The 22,727-nt window shown below is 40.2% G+C and overlaps 1 protein-coding gene across 1 annotated transcript in view; it reads right to left on the bottom strand.

Annotated features, from left to right (window-relative positions):
- Nucleotides 1–22,727, bottom strand: part of SLC13A2 (solute carrier family 13 member 2) — a 688,970-nt gene that overhangs the window by 633,992 nt on the left and 32,251 nt on the right. The window contains exon 2 of the mRNA XM_044054394.1: nucleotides 11,414–11,550. Within this exon, the coding sequence (XP_043910329.1) occupies nucleotides 11,414–11,550 (137 nt within the window). The remainder of the gene's footprint in view (nucleotides 1–11,413; nucleotides 11,551–22,727) is intronic.

Below are 22,727 nucleotides of genomic sequence, written 5' to 3'. Positions count from 1 at the left end.
AAAGCTTAGCTCAAGAGTTTTCTGGCTGTCACGAGCTTGTTACAATGGCCGACTTGGTTCCGAGGACGGAACCGAGACCCATCAGTAATGAATGAATGAAGATGAACAACACAGATGGAACGTTATGGTAAGATATAACTTCTTTTTTATGATAACTGTTTTGTATATAATGTACTGCATTCATTCGTACTGTTGTTTATTTGTGGGTCTTTTCTCCTCGGGCCTCCACTGAAAAAGGACATGTGTCCAGTGGACATTCCCAGTTAACAAATGTAAAATAAAATAAAATAAATAAATAAGGATGACTGCAAGTAGGGGGCATAGAAAATAAGCAAGGGGTAGAATTTATTGGAGAAAATTAACAAAGGAATTGAGGTAGTAGGAGCAAATATCAGTGGAGGGGAAGGTAACAGAGTAGGATGAGGCCAAATGGATGTTTAGACTGCAGGTTAGAGACTGTCTTCCCTATAGGTACTGATGACAGAGTGCAGGCAAATACAAAGGGATAAGGTAGTGTTAAGTGAAAGAGCAGCTCTGCTATAATTTTAGTTGATTCTAGAATAGAAGCTGTTGTTAAAAAAGGGATAATTAGTAGGGAAAATTGTATACTGCATGATAAGTAAAAGAATCAATCAGAAGAGATTAGAAAATATTGTGAAGAGAGAATGGCTTCAATGTAAGAAACATGTCCAGAACATTTTAGATTTTTGCCCAGAAGTGTTGGCATAGGTATTTTTATACCCCAAACAGGATGCAGTGACATTTTTCTCAGGAAGATAGCAATTGCTGGAGGGATGAGATGAAAGACATAGGTAAATGTGAACATGTTTTTTGGGGAAATGTAATGAGTTAGCAGATTTAAAAAATTCCTGCAGAGTACTTTGTCAGAAATTTTAGGGGTGCAAATGATTGTAAATATGGAAATAATTTGTTTGAGCTGGGATATAGGACCTGAATTGCTAAGTTTAATGCTATTGGCTGTCAAAAAAACAATTACTAAAAAATGGAAATCAAACTCTAAACCAACTGTCATAGCATGGGCAGAGAACTATGGTTCAGAGTGGAGGGGAGTGATACTGACACAAGGAGGAGGCTCAAGAAATAGGGAGAGACTGGGATTTTGGATGCAGACTCTTGGGGAGAACAACCGGAATCATATAGACTATTATATTCATGAAATAGCAGGGAGTATTCTAAGAACCAAACCAGCATGAGAATGGAGAAAAGAGATTTTGCAGATAGGGTTGGCTGTGGTCATGGATGCAGATAATAGGTGAGGGGGGCTGGAATTTATTGGAGAAAACTGGCAGGGGAAACAAGTTATTGGGAGCAAATAACTAGAGAGGGAAAGATAATGGAATGGGAGGAGGCATGGAATTTCTTTGGACTACAGGTTAGAGATTGCGTTCCCTGTCAAGAATTGGTGTCAGAGTATGGACAAAGAGAGGGAAGTAGGGGCTCCTAAATGACAGACCAGCACTAGTAGCATTTTTAATAGAATCTAGAACAGAAGCTACCATTAAAAAGGAATAATTAGTAGAGCATATAAAATATTGCATGATAATTATAAGACTCAATCAAAGGAGCTTAGAAAGGATTGGGAAGAGAGATTAGATAAGCAATTCACAAAGAGACAATGGGAGATATCTGTATATCTCCCAAATATGCAATACAGTCTCGAAGATTTAGGATTTTTGCCTGGAAGTGTTTACATAGGTATTGTAATACCCCAAGTAGACTCCAAAGTATTTTCCCCAGGTGGACAGCAAATGTTGGAGGTGTGGAGGACAAGAAACAGGTAGCTGGGAACATATTGTTTGGAAGTGTGATGAGCTTGCAGACTTTTGGGATTCCCTGCAGACTGCTTTGTTGGAGATTCTGGGTGAGCAGATTGGACTGACTGGGGAGATGATTTTTTTGAGTTATGCTACAGAATTGGAATTGCCTAGACATAGTAAAGCCTTGCTGAGTCGAATTATGGTGGCTGCCAAAAAAAGCAATTACTAGCAAATAGAAATCAAAGTCTAGACCAACTTTACTAGAAACAGTGAATACAGTAATAGAGATAAAACAACTGGAATTGGGATCTTTAGAAAAGGGAAGGAGCAAACTACAAAGGAAAAAATGGGAATTGTGGGAACAATATATGCAGAGCAGGAATGAGGTTTCAGAGGCAGGATTTGAATAAGCTATATAATGCTTAACTAACAATGGATGGTTTATAAGTGATGTATAATGTTTACAACTACAGTTGTTTCAATGGTGTCTGTGATGTAAGCTGTTTGTAACTAAAGTGATAACATTTTGTATGTTTTTCATTTATATAAATGTAAGATTGCCTTTGTCATATGTGTAAATTAAATAAAAAAGTTTGGGAAAAAAATCTAAATGAACTGTAACTGAAATACTGAACACTGTAACAGAGATAAAAACATTAGATGTGGAATCTTTAGAAAACGTAAGGATCAAATTACCTTGAAATAAATGGGATGTGTGGGAGCAATGCATGCAGAAAAATGTTCAGGATGAGGAGGAGTGAAATTTAAGGTTTTGCAGGATTTGAGCAATTTATGTAATGTTGGAATGACTGGAATCTATTTTTTTCAGACTGTTTATAATGATAATTTTCAATTAACAAAGTCTTTAATTTTATTCAACTCTCCTATTCCAAACTGTGTACCAAAAAAAGACACTAAAATCCTATGGTCACTATTGGCAATTTCACATAAAATCATAACTATACACTGGAAAAATGAGGCTTCGCCCACGTTCAAGGAATTTGAGACTTTAACAACAACAGTTGTTCACATGGAAATATTAACAGTGAAGAACAGAACTAAAAGATCTACTTCTTACTATTACTCTTGGATGAAAGTACTGGAAATATTCGAAAAGATCGAAGAAGATATATCATCTTATGTTTCTTACTTTATATAATATAGAATTTCAATGTTATTTGCATAGACACCAATGTAAATAGTTATATAATGGTTTGAAGTTAGTAATGTTTTAGAATTGTAAATATGTTATTTATCTTTATTTTATGTAATGTTTAAGACATCTTATTTGAAATAATAAAAAAAATATTTAGTGGGAATGACTGGAATGACTGATAATTGTTAAAAAACATATGTATAATGCATGATAGTCATGAAAATTGTGTACAATGGAATGCTTTCTTTTCTATAACTAAAAATGTGCCCATGGCATTTCTGACAACCCTACCACTGGACTTCTACACAGATCACCCACAATGAAAGGTTTAAATATATTTAATAATAAATAATAAAAGAATAAGACAATACTAAATATATATTCACAGTGACATCAGAGTTCAAAACCACAAGAAATATTTAAAACAACATTGCAGGACAGTCTCAAATAAATACATAAATAAATAAATAAATAAAAATGTCTAAACTAAACTTTGCTATATTCCTGACTATAACTAAGAGTATGATACTATTCCCTGCTAACTTACTTACTATAGAGCAAGGTAGATGTGATGAATGGCTCTTAAGGTTGTTGTCAAGTCCAAGACAGAATGCGGAATGCTCTGTCTCACTAAGAGACTTCTCAAAATAATATTTAAAATATTACTACTGGGGTAGCTTGCAGAATGACATCATTTCTGGTCATCTGACTTATAGTTCCCAGGCCAAAACAACCATTGATGGCAGCTGGTAGCATTTAGCAGCTACCTGTATAAATACACAGACAAGGGCTTTTTCTCAGATCTTTGGCAGACGCTGGAAGTCATAAAACAATTGCATTCCTTCATGACTTCAAGACTAGTAATTAGTTCACCCTAAAGACAAAACAGAAAGCTTCCTAGTACAGAATTTGTGTCTCTAGCTGCTTTGAAAACTTGAGAGATAGCCTTTTTATTATGTAACCTATAAAGTAATTTAATTTTGGATATTTGATTGAAATTAACCCTCCAGTTTCCTCTGTTAACACATACAGTTAAACAGTTACAATAGTTAGGGTTACCACCTGTCCCACTTTGCGAGGGACAGTCCCTCTTTGGGCATTTGTGTCCTGACAAAAAATATTAAAAATGGCAAATGTCCTGAGATTGTAGGACATAATTATGTCCCATATTTCATGTAATAGTTGCATAAAATAGTTATTTCTGTATCTAAAATACCTAAATGTTACAAGAAACAGAATAAGCAACTAAACTGCTACAAGAATAAGCTTTTATTTAGGCAAAAAAGTTAAGTTCTAGCCTTTGTACTGACCATGGGTATGTGTCGGCCTGTAAAATCTGATGTCTGTCCTGAAAATGTCCCACTTTGGCCATTTGAAAAGGTGTCAACCCTAACAATAGTGCATGTACATTTCTGTTCTCTTCCAGTAGGGACACTGTGGATACATTTTAAGCACAAGCACTTTACAAAATAGCTTTTCAACACAAATATCTGTGCAGAGCAGTTTCATAAACATGTGACATACAGTTCTAATACATTTGTAACAGAAGCATCTTATATAAATCATATTGATATTCACCAGTGACATAATTATTTACAAAATTCTAGCTAGCTCTGCTGGAAATATCTCCTTTTTTCACACTTCTTCCCCCCTCGAAGACTCAAGCTAGTTTTTCAAGTGACCCTTGATAAACACTGCTTGAGAGGGGAAGAGCCTATCTGGGAATACATTACCCCATACCCTGTCTTGAGATCCCAGCTGCCTTTGCATTACCGACCCTAGTACAGTGCTGCACTGTCATATCATATGCCTGCAACCCTAGGCTCCAGCATAATAACTAGGGATTTTTCTGTCTGGCTTGCTATAGCCATAGATCCCCCTCAGATTCCTCCTGCCTTCTACTGCAAATACTTAGGACCAGGGCCTCCTTATCATCGTCAGGTTTCATCATGTTAACATGGTACAGTTTGTGCCCCTGCATCCTGCCTAGCAGTTCTACCATGTAGTTAACACCACTGACCATCTTTACCACTTTGAAGGGTCCCTCCCAAGCAGCCTGCAGCTTGTTGGGTCTGACAGAAATGAGAACCATAACCTGCTGCCCTACAGCATACTCTCTAGCTCGGGCATTCCTGTCATACCAGACCTTTTTCTACTGTTGGGTTCTTGTCAGGTTATCCTGGCCCAAGCCCATGAGTTCCCTGAACCTTGTCCTGAGGTTTAGGACATATGCCACAACAGATTCCTTGTGGGATTCCCACTCATCCTCCCACTCATTGTGAATCAAATCTAGAGATCCCCTCACCCTATGCCCATACAGCAGCTCAAAGGGTGAAAAAAAACCCTCTCTCTCCCTCTTAAATTGGTCTGCAAGTGCCCGAATCATGGTCTTTAGTGTAGAGTTTAACCTCTCCATAAGACCATTAGACTGTGGGTGGTGGGGGTGTTCTTTAGGTGCTTCACCCAGAGTGCTCCCACAGATGAGCAAGCAGGTCTGACATGAAATTGGCACCTCTGTCAGTCAGTATTTCTTTTGAGAAACCTACCCTACTAAAAATCTCTAGTAAAGCATTTGCTACCTTTTCTGCCTCAGTGGAGGACAGAGTCACTGCCTCAGGGTATCTGGTAGCACAATCTACTACCACTAGGATACACTTCTTCCCTGTGGAACTTGGGGTTCTCAGAGGCCCCATAATGCCCATAACTACCCTCTGAACTGGCTCCTCAATCACAGGCAAAGGCACCAAAGGAGTTTTGACCTTGTCTCCTGCCTTGCCTACCCGTTTGGCACTGCTCACAGGTCCTGTATCACCCTGTTACAACCCTGGAAATCCCAGGCCAATAAAAGTTCTGCATAATATGTCTCTTGGTACACTTTATGCCCATGTGACCTGCAAAGAGAATGTCATGGGCTATGACTAGAAGTGCCAGATGGTAGGATCTGGTCATTACCAATTGCTGTATTCTCTCACCCTCTAGCCCTCCCTCAGGGGTCCACTCTCTATACAGTAACCCTTTGTCCCAGTATACAGATTCCCCCTTTCCTTGAAAACCAGGTGCCTCTCTAGTTACCTCCCTCAAGGCTTGTAATGTAAGTTCTGAGACATCAGCCTGTCTCAGCTCTCTTGGTAACCATTCCCAGTTCCCCTTCCACAGGAAGTCTGGTATCCTCTGAAAGTGGTGCCTCACTGAGTACTACTATGCACCTCTGCCCTTGCAGTCACTCTGTCCAAAGGAACATTTAGCAACCACCAGCAGCTGTGGCTCACCTTCAGTCTCACTGCTGCAGGGTAGCTTCCTCTCTGAAGTAACCACCTCACCAGTCCTGGCTTCAATTGTGTGGTATGTCTGGGTCCCCCCAGGCTACCAGACCCACATGCCTGTTTCCAAGCCTGACTGCATGTAACTGCATGCACACAAGGTATTACATTATCAAAATCATTCCCTATCAGGACATCTGCAGGGATATCCTCAAACACACCCCTCTTACTTACTTCCTTTTCCACCCTCTCAGTCAAGGTGAACCCCGGCCAAAGGTATTTGGAATGGGGTCCCTCCTAAATCTTTGACTGGAGTAGACTGCCCGAGCAAGTAGTACTCCTCTTTAACCATTGCATGCTTCACAATGGTTAAGTCAAAGGATTTGTCTCTCTTAGCAGTGGCCTGTTTCTAGTCTACTAAGACAGGATATAACCACTTGTGGTAGCTTGGTATCCTTGTTGTCTGCATACAACTTACCACTAGATTTCTGTTACTCCCACCTGCTGGCTCCTGTACCTTTTGTTCCCCACCTTGCCTCAGTGGACATCTATATGCTACATGGCCCCACTGGTTGCATTTAAGACATTTAACCCTTGATCTTTGCCATGTACCTGAAGTAGTGGCTTCCTCTGCTACTGGCGGACTCTGTTGGGGCACTTTAAGCTGCCCACCATGGGCTCCCTTATACCCATGTGCAGCACTGAGTATCCCTTTCCTGTGCAGTGATACCCTGCTTGCTAGGTATAGGTCTCCCTTTTTCCCCACCTCATCTGCGGTATTGCATTCCCTATCTGCTAACCAGATTCTCATGTACTCAAGCAAAGTGCTAAGTACTTGTTCCCACACCAAAAAGTCTGCCAGCACTTCAAAAGTGGTGACCTGACACCCACTCACCCACCTATGAAATGAAGTGCTTAACTTAGCAACAGAATCACACACAATTTCATCTGCCTTGCGTCTATGCTCAAGAAACTTTTTTTCTATAAACTTCAGGTGTTAACTTAAAACACTCTAATAAACATTTCTTTACTAAGTTATAATCTAAACAATCACTATCAGACAATTTAGAAATAGCACTAACAGCTTTAGCATGGAGTAAGGGGGTCAAGAACCATACCCAGAGCCCTTGTTCAACATTATATTGTTTACATACCCTTTCAAACATATGAATAAAACTATCAAAATTATCACCCTCTGTAAATTCTCGAAGAAATGTACTGACATTTATTGCTTCTGGGGTTTGTTTACTCCCTTCACCATTACCCCCATGACCCTGGCGAAGAGTCAGCATTTCCTTTTCATGTTGCCTCTCATTTTCTTTGGCTTCCAAATGTCACAGTCTCTCTGCTGATTCTGCTTTGACCTCCAAATGCTGCAGTCTCCCTGCTGATTCTATTTCCAAACATTTGGCCTTCAGTTCAAGTCTGTTTAACTCCAGATGAATTTTTAAGTCCTCTGAAGCAAAGTTGAACTGTCCATTTTCTGATTGTTGTACATCCTCAAGGCCAGTCTGGTTGTCTTCCTGGTTGCTGGTCTGTGATGCAGCTGTGAATAAGGCTGCATTAGTCAGATTGGCATGCACCAGTCCTTTGGCTTGGCACATCTCAGCCAACTGGTTCCTTGTCAGCTTGCCATAATCCTCTGCTGACATCCTTGCCTGCTCTCCCTGACTAACTAACAAAAAAAAAACTATTGTAATATGAAACTCTGAATCTCTATCATGTGGATGCTTGGGAGTACAAACACCTTCTTTAGTGACCACTCTTTACTGCTACAGGAGTTCAATATCCACACCACTGAATCCCAGTATGTGATGTGGTGATCCCACCACTGCCAACCAAATGTGATGACCTTACCACTGGACCAGTAATCAAGGAGCCTCTATCCTCACCACTGGCAAAAGTGGTGGATGTTCACTGAGAAGATGACAGGTACACACACAATATTTCCAGATGCAGCTGTCTGCATCTAGTGCAATTTCCCTTAAGAGCACACAGAGACCACAGTCAGTCCAGGGCTGGTTTCTCACTCTACCTCCAGATCCCAAATAAAGCTCCCCACTGGCATAGCTATAGAGTTGAACTCTCAGATCTCAGCTGAGTGCAAGAATAACAGTGAGAGAGCAATTTCACACAAAACACTCAACTAATAGCAGAAAACCTGGGTGAAGAGAGTCCATAAAACACAGGCGAAGGCCAATCAACTTTATTCACCATAAAACACATAAGCACTTTAAGTGATACATGTTTTCGTCCACTGTCAGCAGACTTAGTGATTGGTGTTTTTACAATCGTATAGGGTATTTAATATGGTTCCTCATTATTGCTTTTTGTTCATCTGATGAAGTCTGCTTTTTTCAACCAGGTTTTCTGTTATCTCAAATGAGTGATCAAGCCAAGACCTCCAGCACCCTCTCTGTTCCACCAGTGCTTTGCGTCCCTGCCGGAGTAGCTGACACACACACACACACACACACACACACACACACACACACACACACACCTGGAAGAGGCTGGCACAGGTTTATTAGCTATGCCCCCTTTTGCCCAGACTATAAGGTAGTTTTCACTACCACCAGTCACTTCTGCCAGCTACCTTAAGGCTTCTTCCAAGGGTATCCCATATACTGAGTGATATTAATTTTAATATAAATGGTAGTTTGACCAAGAGCCAGGCTATTAGGAGTGGCCTACAAAGTGTCACCAAATAAATATGCAAGTACTATCAAAACCTACATATTTCTGCACAGATCAGCCATAATGAAAAGTTTAAGTATATTTAAAAATAAATAATAAAAGAACAAAACAATACTAAATATACATTCACAGTGACATAAGAGTTCAAAACCATAGGAAATATTTAAACCAACATTGCAGGACAGTCTCAAATAAATAAAGAAACATATCTTAACTAAGCTTCACTACATTTCTGACTATATCTAAGAGAATTATACTAATCCCTAGTAACTTAATTACTATAGAGAAAGGCAGATGTGGTGAATGGTTCTTAATGCTGTTGTCAGGTCCAAGACAGAATACAGAATGCTCTGTCTCACTTAGAGACTTCTCAAAATAATATCTAAAATATTACTGCTGGGATAGCCTGCAGAATGACATCATTTCTGATCATCTGACTTCTAGTTCCCAAGCCAAAACAACTATTGATAGCAGCTGGTAGCATTAAGCATCTGCCTCTAAAAATACATAGACAGGGGCTTTTGCTTAGATCTTTGGCAGATGCTGGAAGTCATAAAACAATTGCTTTCCTTCATGCTTTCAAGACTAGTAATTATTTCACTCTAAAAACAACACAGATAGCTTCCTAGTACAGACTTTGTGTTTCTAGCTGCATTGAAAACTTGAGATATAGCCTCTATATTGTGTAGCCTATAAAGTAATTTAATTTTAGCCATTTTTCTAAAGTTTGCCGGACTGAAGTTAACATTCCAGTTTCCTCTGTCAACATATACATTTAGACTATTACAATAGTGCTTGTACATTTCTGTTCTCTTCCAGTAGGGCACATTTTAAGCACAAGCACTTTACAAAATACCTTTTCAACACAAACATCTCTACAGAGAAGTTTGATATACACATGACATACAGGTTTAATACATTTGTAACACAAGCATCTTATATAAATCATTTTCATATTCACCAATGGCATATAATTATTTACAAAATTCCAGCTAACTGTGCTGGCAGCATCTCCTTTTGTCACAGCATTATTTAAATGTTGTGAATTTAATAAAGGTGTTTCTAAAAAAGATCTAAGACGGTTAGCACAATAAAGTGTGTTTAACGCCAGCTGAATTGTTAGTTTTTTCTGGTATTCTTTTTAGAAATTTTCCTGTGTTCTTTGTGAAGTTCACTTCAACATATATTGATAAATCAAAGAATATTGCTTTGTACAACTTCTGCAACACATTTGTTTTGTAATTGTGTATATGCCACCATGCACTGTCTGCTGTTCTCCACAGGTGCCTTTCAACACCGGCAAATACATAACCTGTGTCTTTGACTAAACATCACCTGCATGACCATCTCTGTTGTTGGCAGACACTAGCCATGCTTGGCCACCATAACTAGATATAAAAATACAGTCTGGAGAAAGACACACACATACTAGACACAAAACATCTGCTGACCATCATCCTCTTTCCTGATGACACAATGTGTATCATGCAGGGGCCCACAAGCAGCAGCAGTTCATTACATTAGTGGTCTGATTTATGGTCATATGTGGAAAGATTTGCATTTATAGTAACTTTAAAATAGATGTTGTCAAATGTACACATCTTGATTTTTGGCTGTTACAGTTACTCCCTTAGAGACATACAATACATATGAGTTCATGCCATCAGGTTATTATTTGTATTTATTAGGAACATATTGTATACCGTGTTTAAGACTGTATATACGTTTGGGTTTTCCTGGTCAGTTGGGGTTTGAAAGACAGCTCTGGCCATTATGTGATGAGTACATCTTACTTGCTTTCTTCCACTGGTATGCAACTACTTTGCTCCAACTAAGACAGACACACAAGTGTAACAAACATATGTTGAGACTCAAATCATATATTTCAGGGTAGCGCATGAAATTCTGGGATACTTTGCTCAAAATATATATAACTATATTTGCTGAGGATGTGCTTCTCATTCCTATTTTTATGAATCATGGGATGGACAAAGCCATGCTCATTATAACATCAATATTCAACATATTATTGTATTTGCCAATAACATATTTTGGGATGTTTTATGAAATGGAAACTGCACAATGTTATACTGAGCATCATAGTCTTTTTTTACTGAGTTGCAATTGGTCTCTCAATCCAATGCTGTAAAGGCTTCAGAAGAGCAGGAAACTGGCACAGTGGATGCTTAATCTTGGTGTATGTATGGTAAATATCAAGTAGACTTGATTCAGTAAAGAGACCATATGGGGGAATATAGTAAGCCAAGTGGTTTGCCCCCATGACATCCTTTATTTCAATGGTCTAAAATGTTTTCACTTATGGAACACTAAGTATTTGTTAGGATAAAAGGTTAGCATTTATAGGGTATTCAGTACTATGAAAAGGCAAATATAACATGTTTTAACAAGTAAAGTCAAGTTTTAATTATTTTAAATCTTATAAACAATATACATGTGATGAATTAATGTCCATTATTTTGCATCCCCACTTGTAGAAATCTCTTATTAGGTATAAAACTTACAGAGCTGGTTTGACTCCAACCAAGAGCAAGACATTCAAGGCAATACGTCTATGTAAATTCCAAGTTTCCACAGCAATGGCCATAATCAACCCTCCAACAAAGAGCATGTTGGTGTCTTTCAGGTACTGCATACATACCTAGAACAAAATATATTCTGTTATACTTTTGGAATGAGAAAAGTACAAAGCTATGTCAAAACATGAAAGATAACAAAACATCTGAATTGACATTGTCGATTTTCATTTGTTCCTCAACAAGTGGGTTTGGATCAGACCCTCAGATCCAACTCAGATGCTTTTTACAGCTTATGGATATTGGAAACTCTTAAACTCCTCCCTTACCCATAATGCTCTAGCCTCCTACAATACCTCAGATCTTGTTTGCCGCCTTTGCGTACAGATGTGGTTGCTGTTAGTTCTCGAGCTTTAGTGTGGTATTTGTGAGTGAATTAGGTTTTATATATTTTTCCTGCTTATACCCTTGTGGTAATCTCTTTAATTACCATAGCTGATAATTCTCTTTTCACTTTCTTCTTTTCTTTCTTCATTAAAAAAAAAAATCTTTTGTGTTTCTGTTATTTCTATATTTAGTTTTTCCTGCTTCAATATGGCTAAAAAAATATAAAGATTGTGGCCATAAAATACCTCTGCCTGACACGCATGATTCCTGTGTGTACTGCTTAGGCCCAGCTTATTTAAAGGAGTTGTGTAACATTTGCATGGCCTTAAATCCACAGGCATTAGTGAACTACAAAAATAAACGTATTCTAAAAGGTTTATTGCCACCTTCTTTTTCAAAGACTATCTGGATCTCAAACCTCCAAAAAGTTAGACAAGAAGGAGTCCAGAAAGCGTACTTCAGACCCTTCCAGATCCACAATTTCTAGCTCTGATCCTAATCTTGAACCTTCTCACAATGTATCTAAGCAGTCAGATCCAAGTTAATTGGATCCAAAGACTAAACCCTCGGATTTGGCAGCATCTGATAACAGATCCATATCATCATCATATCTGACACACTTTGAGTCAAAGAAGCTCCCTATGACTCATTATGCATCATCTCTAGATCCTGTTTCTTCATGTCTACCATCACATTTCCTAGAGAGACACCATCATTCAGGGACCCCTTCAGTGGCTTCTTCTTCTTGGTCTTCTTGGAGTTTAACAGAAGCAGATGTGGATAGAATGGTGAGAATGATGAGGAAATTTCTCTTGGCACAAATTCAGATGGGATTTCTCCTGGTGCCTACCCTATTGGGTCCAGAGACCTTTACCAGTACTACTCCACCTGTTTTGACACTTTTTACAATCTGACCTTATCCTTCAGAGCTCATGTTGGAGTCAACTCTGAAGTTGTTGGAGCTGTCTCTGCCCCTCAAAGCCTCAGCTTTGGACACCTTAGCCCCAACTTGTTCCTTATGTGAGCTGCGTATGGGTCAGAGAGAGCCAACAGTCTGAAAGCATGTCTTCTCAGCACCGTTGACCTCCTTCTCCCCAGGGCATTCTGCCATTGAGCTAGTGGAGAGAGTTTTCTCTACCTCTAGAGGAAGGATGATCCCCCCCCTCGGATCTGTCTTCCCATTCTAATGTGTCTTTATGCCTTAAGCCTCAACACTCTACTCCACAGGGACGGTCAGCCCAAAGTCTCCAGACTACCCAGCATGGCACATACTCATATCTTCTGATATTTGTCTGGAGTATCCCACCAGAGAAGTCCTTAGGAAGAGAAAGGGCAAGAGGAGGCACTTAGATTGTCCTCAAGAATCAGTCACAGAAGATACTGATTTTGATGATGGGGAAGGGTCCCCAAGATCACCACCTTATGACATCTCCTTTGGAAACATCCTGGAGATATTAAAGCAAAAGGGGTGGTTACTGATAACCCTTCCCAAGAGGAATTGGTATTCCTGGAAGCCTTCATGTCTGGCCCATCTACCTCCTGGATGACTCCACCTGCCAATGTGCTCATTAATTTGATCTCTAGGTTGATGTGGAAGGAACCCAACTCTGTTGAGCCAACTCCTCAACAGACCAGACAGTATTCTGGCACCACTGAAAGGAAGCAAATAATGGAGCAAAGCAGTACCAGTAGATGCCATGGTCATAGTGGCAGCCACAAAGAAGGAATTTGTGGAAAAGAGTTCATCTGTCCATCCCCCTAACACAGAGTCTAGGACTTTGGACAGCTTTGGAAAACATGTATATGCTTCAGCAACCTTTGCATTCAGGCTGCTGAATTATTTGGCACACTTCACCAGACTTTAGAGGAATTGATTAAAGAAATTTCTAAATCCCTCTCTGAGACCATTACTTCTGAGGCAGAGAGCTCTAGTGTCTCACAGTTGGCTACCCTACAATCAATCTCAAATTCATTTATGAAGCTCCTTTCTCATGCAGCTGAAGATATAAGGCATTTCCATTAGGAGGCATCCCTGGATGCAGCTATATGATTTCGCTGAGCCCTTACTGTCCTCCTTCATCAATTCTCCCTTTGATGGAAGTTCTTCTTTTTTTTTTTTTTTTTTTTGGCCATAAGGTTAAAGCACACTTTCCAGGTGTGATCAGGATGGTAAAATTCTGTCTGCAATGGGCGTACATTTTTCAACTCCTCAAAAAACCTTCTCTAGGAATCAACAAGAAGGTTGAAAAATATGGTTCAGAAAATCCCAAGGTCCTTTCCATGATCCACATGGAGACAGTTCTCCCAGGGGCAGAGGGGGGAACTCTAATGGAAGATGCCACTGCAGTGGAGGCCCGCAGAACCAACGATCTAGGGGAAATGTTCTCTGACAGATCTTGTCAGTGGTCCTGAAAGGAAGCCTGATTATCCACCTCTGGAGACCGTCAGAGGTCATCTATCCCTGCACCAGAGAGCCTGGCTAGACATCACAGAAGATTCATGGGTGCAGAAGATTATTTCAAGAGGTTATATAATACCCTTTTCCTTACACCCCTTAACAGTAAACAAAATTCCCAATGTTCCATCCGGTCAGAGGAAAGCAGCAGCTCTAGAAATAAAAATGCTAGGAAAAAAGAGTCATCCAAGAGGTCCACTCAGACTAGAAACAGAATGGAACTTACTCAAGATTATTTTAAGTGCCAAAGAAAACGGGGGACTGGAGACCAATTCTGAGTCTCAGCAATCTGAACAAATCAGTTCAGTATACAAAGTTCTAGTTGGTCACAGTTCAGTCCATTTTGCCCTTCCTGCACAAAGACAACTGGATATGCTCAACAGATCTTCAGGATGTGTACTATCACATACAAATAAACAGACAATACAGAAGATACCCACACTTCTGGCTGGGAGCCAGTCATTACCAATTCAGAGCTCTGCCCTTTGGCCTCACCACAGCCCCCTAGGGTGCTCATCTCTTCTGTGTCCCTACTAGACAGAGGCACAGTAAACTAACCTTAAAAGGGCTATCTTCTGTGACCTACTATACAGAGGCACAGTCAACTAATCTAAAAGGGTGGTGAAAGCCAAACACACTCTGGCTAGGCTTATAAATGCCCTAGGGCAGATAGCCTAGTATCAACATATGAACCTATGAACCTATGTCAGTAGTAGCAGCTCACTTGAGACTACAGGTATTCTAGCTGCTTCTGTACTTAGATGACTGGCTCATAACCACTCCAACCAGGCATACTCTGATAAAAGCATGAGATTATGTACTCCAGCTTTGCACTCATCTAGGAATTGCCATCAATCACAGCAAATCTCAGCTAGAACCATCTCAGGTATTAGAGTTCATACTGGACTTCTTCAATATGGTATCATTGACAGCCTTCCTTCCCTTAACAAAGGTACAAACTATTTGATTTCAAGTTAAAAAGATAATTCAAAATTCTTCCCTATCTACTCAATTGATTCTACAAGCCTTGAGATCAATGCCTGCTGTGATAGCTCTGGTTCCATTAGCAATATAACATATGAGAATTCTTTAATGGACCCTAGCAACATGCAAAAAGTATCTGTTGTGGTGGATCTGCTCAGATCAGATTTTACAAGGCCACCCCTTCAGTGTTCCTCAGCCCAAAGCCATAATGACCACGGATCTTCCTTAACTGGGTGGGGAGCACTTCTTGGCCAAGACATTCCTAGGCACCTGGTTCCCTGAAGAGGTCAACATGCATATCAATGTCATGGAAATTAGAGCAGTACTCCTACTGCAGGCCTTTTAAGACTTTCTCCCTTCCGGGACTATTGTGATTCAGATGGACAATATGTCAGTGATATGGTACATCAACAAACAAGGAGGAACAAGATCTTTGCCCTTGTGTCGAGAAACTCTGAGTGTGGCAATGGCTGATCTCATCCAATCAATTTCTGATAGCAATGCACATTGCTGGGAAATCCAGTGTGATAGCAGGCAAGTTGATAAGGTCCATTTTATTGCCTCACAAGTGATCTCTCAACATGAAAGTTGTGGAAAAGATATTTTGCCAATGGGGCCAACCTTGCTGTGACCTCTTTGCATCTCCTCTCAACAACAAGTGCAGCAGGTTCTTTGCCATAATTCCTCCACTATGGGAATCAACAAGAGACACTCTCTTCCATGACTGGTCCCCCGGTCTCCTTTACGCTTACCCCCCAACTCCTCTAATCCCCAAGTTTCTTCAGAAAGCATCTCAATTTAAGAGCACAGTCATCCTCATGGCACCTTAGTGGCCTCGTCAGATTTTGTTCTCCTTTCTTTGGCCTCATCTAGTTTGCCCACCATGGATTCTAGATCCAATTCCAGACCTCCTGTCTCACCTGATAGACATGATTCACCCAGACATTTCAGGCTTAAACTTGGCCACATGGTTTCTCCACTTCCATTGATAGCCAGACAATCAAAGCTCTCCTCCCCTGTATGCTGCATTCTTTTGTCTTCCAACAAAGCTTCTTGTAGGAAAGTGTACATAATTAAATGAAAAAGATTTGTTTTTTGGGCACAACAAAGAGACATTGATCCTTTTTCAGCACAAGTACCTAAAGTTCTTGAGTTTTTGGCTGCAATTTTTAATGAAGGTGCTAGCTCCTCAACTGTCCAATTAGCTGCAATTTCTAATTTCCACATAGGAGTTAATATCTCTCCCTTAGCTTCTACAAAACCTTGTAATGTCTTTTTAAGGGGAATTTTGCTTCTTAGGCTTCCTTCTAAAGATCCAACTCCGCCATGGGATTTGAATTTACTGTTACAAACTTTAACTTAGTCTCCATTTGAACCATCATCAAAGTGTGAACTAAAAATTTTAACCTGGAAAATTATGTTTTAGTAGCTATAACCTCTGCTCGAGGACTGTCTGAGCTTCAAGTCCTATCTTCTAAGTCTCCTTATTTAATTTTCTATAAAGATAGGGTAGCATTACCAACCCATCCTTACTTCCAAAGGTAGTGTTAGAATCAAACATCAATCAGTCTATTAATCTTCCAGTTTTCTTTTCAAATTTCACTTACAAAGGAGAATACTTGTTACATAGGTTCATAGATTAGTACTAAGCTAACTGCTCTTGCGAGCCATTTTAAGCCTAGCCAATTATGCCTTGTGAGATTCAAACCCCACACCTTGTGTTTGTAAGGCAAACACCTTAACCATTAGGCCGCCCTCCCAATGCCTTGGTGAGTACATAACGTTCATATCCAATGTTGTCTGCTCCATCTGGCTTCAACCTGTGGAACAGTCCCTAGCCACAAACATTATTTGGGAGGAATTAAAGAAGGACACTACACAGCACAATGGAGCCAAAGGAAGCCCTGGATTTAGACAGAATGTCCAGCTTATAATCCAACACAAGTGGCATCAGCACAAATATCGTCCATAGGAACTCTATAAAGGAAAGCTGTAGAAGTAGCTACAGCCCTTGCTGAATGACATTTAGGCTTATGTAGAGGAGCTTCGCCTTTTACGGAATATGCAAACAAAACAGAGTCTGACAGCCACTTGGATAAAGTCATTTTAAACAGAGGACAGCCCACCCTAGATTTTGAAAAGCAGGCAAACAACTGACTTGATTTCCTGAAAGACTTGGTACAGTCAAGATAGAATCTCAACTGCCTATGTACATCCAGACAATGTAAAAAATATTCACCTTTGTTGGAAAAATTGGGAAAAAACACAGGATGATGAACTGAACTCTTAAGGTTATTCTTGGAAGCTACCTTAGGCAGAAAGGAAGCGTTCATGTGAACAGGAAACCCTGTCTTTATAGAACACCAAGTAAAGGAGTGAAGAATCAAGCACTTGCAACTCTGAAACCCTTCTTGTGGAGGTAATCACCACCAAAAACATTTTCCAAGACAAAAGCTTGGAATCCAAAGAGGCTGAAGGTTTAAAAGGAGGACCAGGTAGAACATGTAGAATGAAAGGCAGATCACATAGAGGCACTAGATACCATACTGGAGGATGAAGTAGAAAAGTACCTTTGAGAAATGCCTTGGAGATCTTGAGAGAAACCAAAGGGCACACTATCCCTACCAATGTGAAAATTAGGATATGGCCGTTAACTGTACTTTGACAGTATAAAGCTTGAACCTGAATTAAACAACGTGGCCAGATAATCCAAGATGGACTCCAAAGGAGCAGAAAAAAATGCTGAGAGTCCCTGAGCCTCCTCACAGAGAACAAATCATTTGCATTTATTGGAATATACTTCTCTAGTGGATTCTTTCAGAGAAGATTGAGCAATTGCCTGCACAAACTTGCGATTCCTGGAGGAACCATGCCATGCCATCAGCTTTAAGGGAATGAAGACTGGGGGGGATCCTGACCTGCTGGATGAGAAATGAGATCCGGAATGGGAACTCATATCCAAATGGGGTATTTCAGAATAGGTCAAAGGAAGGGAAGCCACACATGACAAAGCAAAAGGGGATGATGAGGATCACTGTAGCTCTACAGCAGGCTGCTTTCTGTAGAAACTTTACCAACAAAGAACTGGGGGATAAGCATAAAGAAGTTTCGAGGGCCAAGCAAGCACCAGAGCATCCATGGGTGATGGAACCAGAAAGGGAACAATGGTGTAATAGGTGCTCCACTTACTACTGAATGGCAGGTAAATAGGTCGCAACACAGAGTGCCACAACACTGAAAAATGTGAGGTGCCACTGCTGGATTTAGAGACCACTTGGCAGGCAACAAAATGCTCCTGCTGAGGCTGTTGGCCAGAATGTTGGAGTTCCCTGGGAAATGCGCTGCTACCAGAAACCGCTGAGAGGATATCACCCACTGCCAAAATCTCAAGGCCTCACAGAAGGTTATGTTTCTCTCTGCAGAGAACAAAAAAATCTGAGAAAAACAGATCAAGTATTTGTTTCCTTTGCGGAAATAAAATTGGGCAAACCAGTTACCAAAGTAACTTTAGCCATATAGTTAACTGATTGCATTTCCTTTGTCTACAACAAATTGGTTTTCTCTTTGTCAGAACCTATAAGAGCCCATTCAACCAGGTCATGGCAATTTCATCAGTATTCTTATCCGTTTCTTCCATGGACAATATCTGTAAGACTGCAACTTGGGCTAATCTTCATACGTTTATTACTCATTACAAATTGGATCTAGGCTTGAGGGGATGAGCAGCCTTTGGCTCAACAGTGCTCAGGAATATCCTTCCTTAGAGTCCACTCAGGATTCAGGTAGCTGGGGACTATGTCCCACTTGTTGAGGAACGAATGAAAATTGACAACATCAGATATCCTCACCATAATGTTCCAGTTTTGTCCATTTTCATTCTTCTTTAACTCCCCTCCCCTCCAACCCCCAAGAATGAGATGATAATAATGGAACCAATGTTCCTGTCACTTAGCTCCATGTATTGGTTTCTTATCTTAGTGCTGTTCCTATTTTTCTATGAAGCTAAAAGGGCAACAAACAAGATTTAAGGTATGGTAGGGGATTTGAGCATTATGGGTAAGGCATTATGGGTAAGGCAGGAGCTCAAAAGTATCCAGTATCCACAAGCTGTAAAAAGCATCTGATCTGAGGGTGAAATACGAATACACTTGTTGAGGAAGAATGAAAATGGACAACACAGATGGAACATTACGCTGAGTACATAATTTCTTTTTATATATTGACTGTCTCCAGGGGAGAAACTCCCTCTTCAACACTCATTTTCTAGCTCTTGGGGTGAAGCTGCAGTTTTTTAAGACAGCCTCTCGGTACATTGTAATCTGATACTTCTGGTATTTTACAGACTGATCATATTACACAGGCACTATATGCCACAATGGATACATTTGTAGTACTGGTCTATCTGTTGAGCATGCTTATCAATGCAGTCAGACTCTTACTGACTTTATAACTCGACTGCTTGAAAGATTGAAAGGCCATTGATGAGGGAAAGGCAGTCCATACAGCCTACCTTGACCTTGCAAAGGCTTTCGACACAATACCCCACTCGGGTATTGTAGAAAAACTTACCAGCTTAAATGTAAACCCATATGTCACAAGATGGGTTGCAAACTGGCTTAAGGACAGAACCCACAGGGTTAGAGTTGCTGGCGCTATGTCAGACTCCAAGCCGGTCACAAGTGGTGTCCCACAGGGCTCGGTCCTTGGCCCCCTATTGTTCGGCATCTACTTCTCAGAAGTACAGGCCAACATGGGAGGACTTTGGCTGACAAAGTTTGCAGACGACTGCAAACTGGGCGCCATAGTGGAAAGTGCATCGGACACGGATATCCTTCAGAAGGGACTCACAGAAACAGATAGCTGGTGCCAGAGCCATGGCCTGAAGTTAAACGCCAAAAAATGTATAGTCATACCCTTCGGGAAAAACAAGGTAACCCCAAGCTACCATATAGGTGGCAATCCACTAAGCACAGAAGAGGTTATCAGGGACCTGGGGACCCAGGTTGACAGTGGCCTTTCTTTTGACACTCACATTGCTAAAGTGGTTAGAAAGACCTTCTACATTGCCCGCCTGATCATGAGGGGATTCACATCCAGATCTAGTGAGGTCATTGTTCCCCTGTACTCTTCACTTATCAGACCAATGATCGAGTACAATGCCCCATTTGGGATGTATCTCACCCGACATCTGCAGCAATTGGAGAGACCCCAAAAGTTCCTCAACAAAAGGATAAAGGGACTCCAAAATCTGTCATATGCTGCCAGATTGAAGAAACTCCAGCTCTATTCAGTCGCATACCGTCTGCTCAGAGGTGACATGTGCCTGACATACAAGGCCATGTCCAACCCGGAATTAATGGACATGCTCCACCTCAAAAAATACAAATCCACCAAAACCACTAGAGCAAGTGACTTAAACCTTAGCACGGATATAAATAGGACGTGCTGCATGGATAGATTTATCACTCAGAGACTCCCTATGCTGTGGAATAAAATCCCGGTTCATGTGAGGCAGAGCACCTCGCTGGCTCTGTTCAAGAGAAATCTTGACCTGTGGATGGGAGATCGTAGGTTTACCCCGGGAATCATCTCTGTGTCACTGCTGGACAGAGGCACAACAAACTAATGGGCACAGTATTTTTTCATATAAGGGGTGGCGTAAGCCACAAAAATTTGGGCTAGGCTTATAAATGCCTTAGGGCAGATAGCCTAGTATAAACCTATGAACCTATGAACCTATTTAAGAACTGATCAGACTGTTACAGCACGGCAATAATGAACTGCATTTACATTTAATTTCTAATTCTATTAATCTGGTAAGTTAACTGAAATGCTCTATCTAAGATTCATTCCATCCATGACACGGGTAATAATGGCAAGGGCAAATACAATATATATATGAGCATTTTTAGAGCAGCCAATCAACTAGCAAGCTTTAGGAGGTTGATGGTAACCAGAGTACCTGGAGAAGACCCATGCAGCCTTGGAAAGAAAATGTAGACTACACAGTGACAGGTAGTCAACATTGATCCCTAGAAATGTGAGTTACTGATTTTAACTATTGATGCATTGCACTATAGTACATTAAGGGTCTGTGCCATTTAACATATGACTACTTTGCCAAGGTCATATCTCTTGTTTTTGACAAGAATTGCCTTTTGCGCCAATATCAGTTCAGTGTCTTTTCTTGTTCTTTCCATCTCCTCATAAGACAAGAAATTACCATTGTAAACTTCTGAATGTTTTTTTTTACTTCTGTCCAAGTTTAACAGCTTTTTTTTTTTTCCTTAAACACATCAACAATAAAGAGTAGGGTTGTGGAAAGGAAGTACTCATGATTGTTGTATTATCTATTATAACAACAGCATAACATTATCTCTAGCGTTTACTTCACCAGTTTAAATCAATCTGCTGAAGAAAGAAGATAGGCATTTGAAAACAGTTGCCTGTATTTAAAACATTTGATAATGGAGGCTAATTCAGAAGAAAGGCACTACAATCGTACTTTCCAGAGAAAGTAGGCTTTGCATGGATGGGGCATATGGGATTTAGCAACAACACAAGGATATGCATCAAACAAGGAATTATTTCTCTGAATCCTGAGTCCTGACCTCTATGTGCCTGCGTTTAAATCTCACACACACACACACACACACACACACACATATATATATATATATATATATATATATATATGTGTGTATATATAAAATGCACTATAAAAAGTGTCACTACCACCACGGCATAAAGCATAAAATGTAAATTTAATGAAGATAAAACTAAGCTGAAGCATAAAAATCCAAAGATAAGAAGATAAACACTTACAGGTACTAATGATAGCCTTCATCAGATCTAATCCATTCATTCTCTATCAGTACTTTAAAGAAACCCATGGCCAATCACAGTTAACAATTCAGTCTGCACCCTTTTAAGGCAGGTTTCAATGGAAGGCATGTATTAAGTCCTGGGGGGGGGGGTGTCAGCTTGTAGATTTCCTATCTAGTGCATTTCTGCTAACTCAGTTTGTAGAGTTATATCACCACCCCTAGCATTTCCTCTGATACCTTGAAGGACCAAAAAAAAGAAAGGGAATGTGTAGCATTAGTTGAAATCTGTTTTATTAATGGACTTTTGCTATCCCTCAAATGAATGTCACTCACGTTTTGATATTCTTTACTTAAACTGTCTGTTATTCTTGCCAACATATAAGCAGTCACATTGTTGGCAACATGCAATGTATATCACATTCCTGGTCTTACAGTCTGCATAGGTTCATGGTGCATAAGATTTTCCAGTCACAGGGTGAACAAAAATCTGTTTCACAGAGATAAATTTGCAACAAGTGCAGGTTCTGCACAGATTGGTACCCAGTCTGTTAGATAACACCCGATGATTATTTGGCATACTTGGCATAATAAGCATTTAAGATTCTTATTGTTCTTAAAGGAGAAAGATGGAACCTTCCCCACTATCTTC

This window comes from Protopterus annectens, chromosome 13.part0 (assembly GCF_019279795.1).
Source record: "Protopterus annectens isolate FY-2018-M chromosome 13.part0, PAN1.0, whole genome shotgun sequence".
Lineage (NCBI taxonomy): Eukaryota > Metazoa > Chordata > Ceratodontiformes > Protopteridae > Protopterus > Protopterus annectens.
Note: the sequence above shows the minus strand (reverse complement) of the source record. Positions and strands in the feature narration are given on the sequence as shown.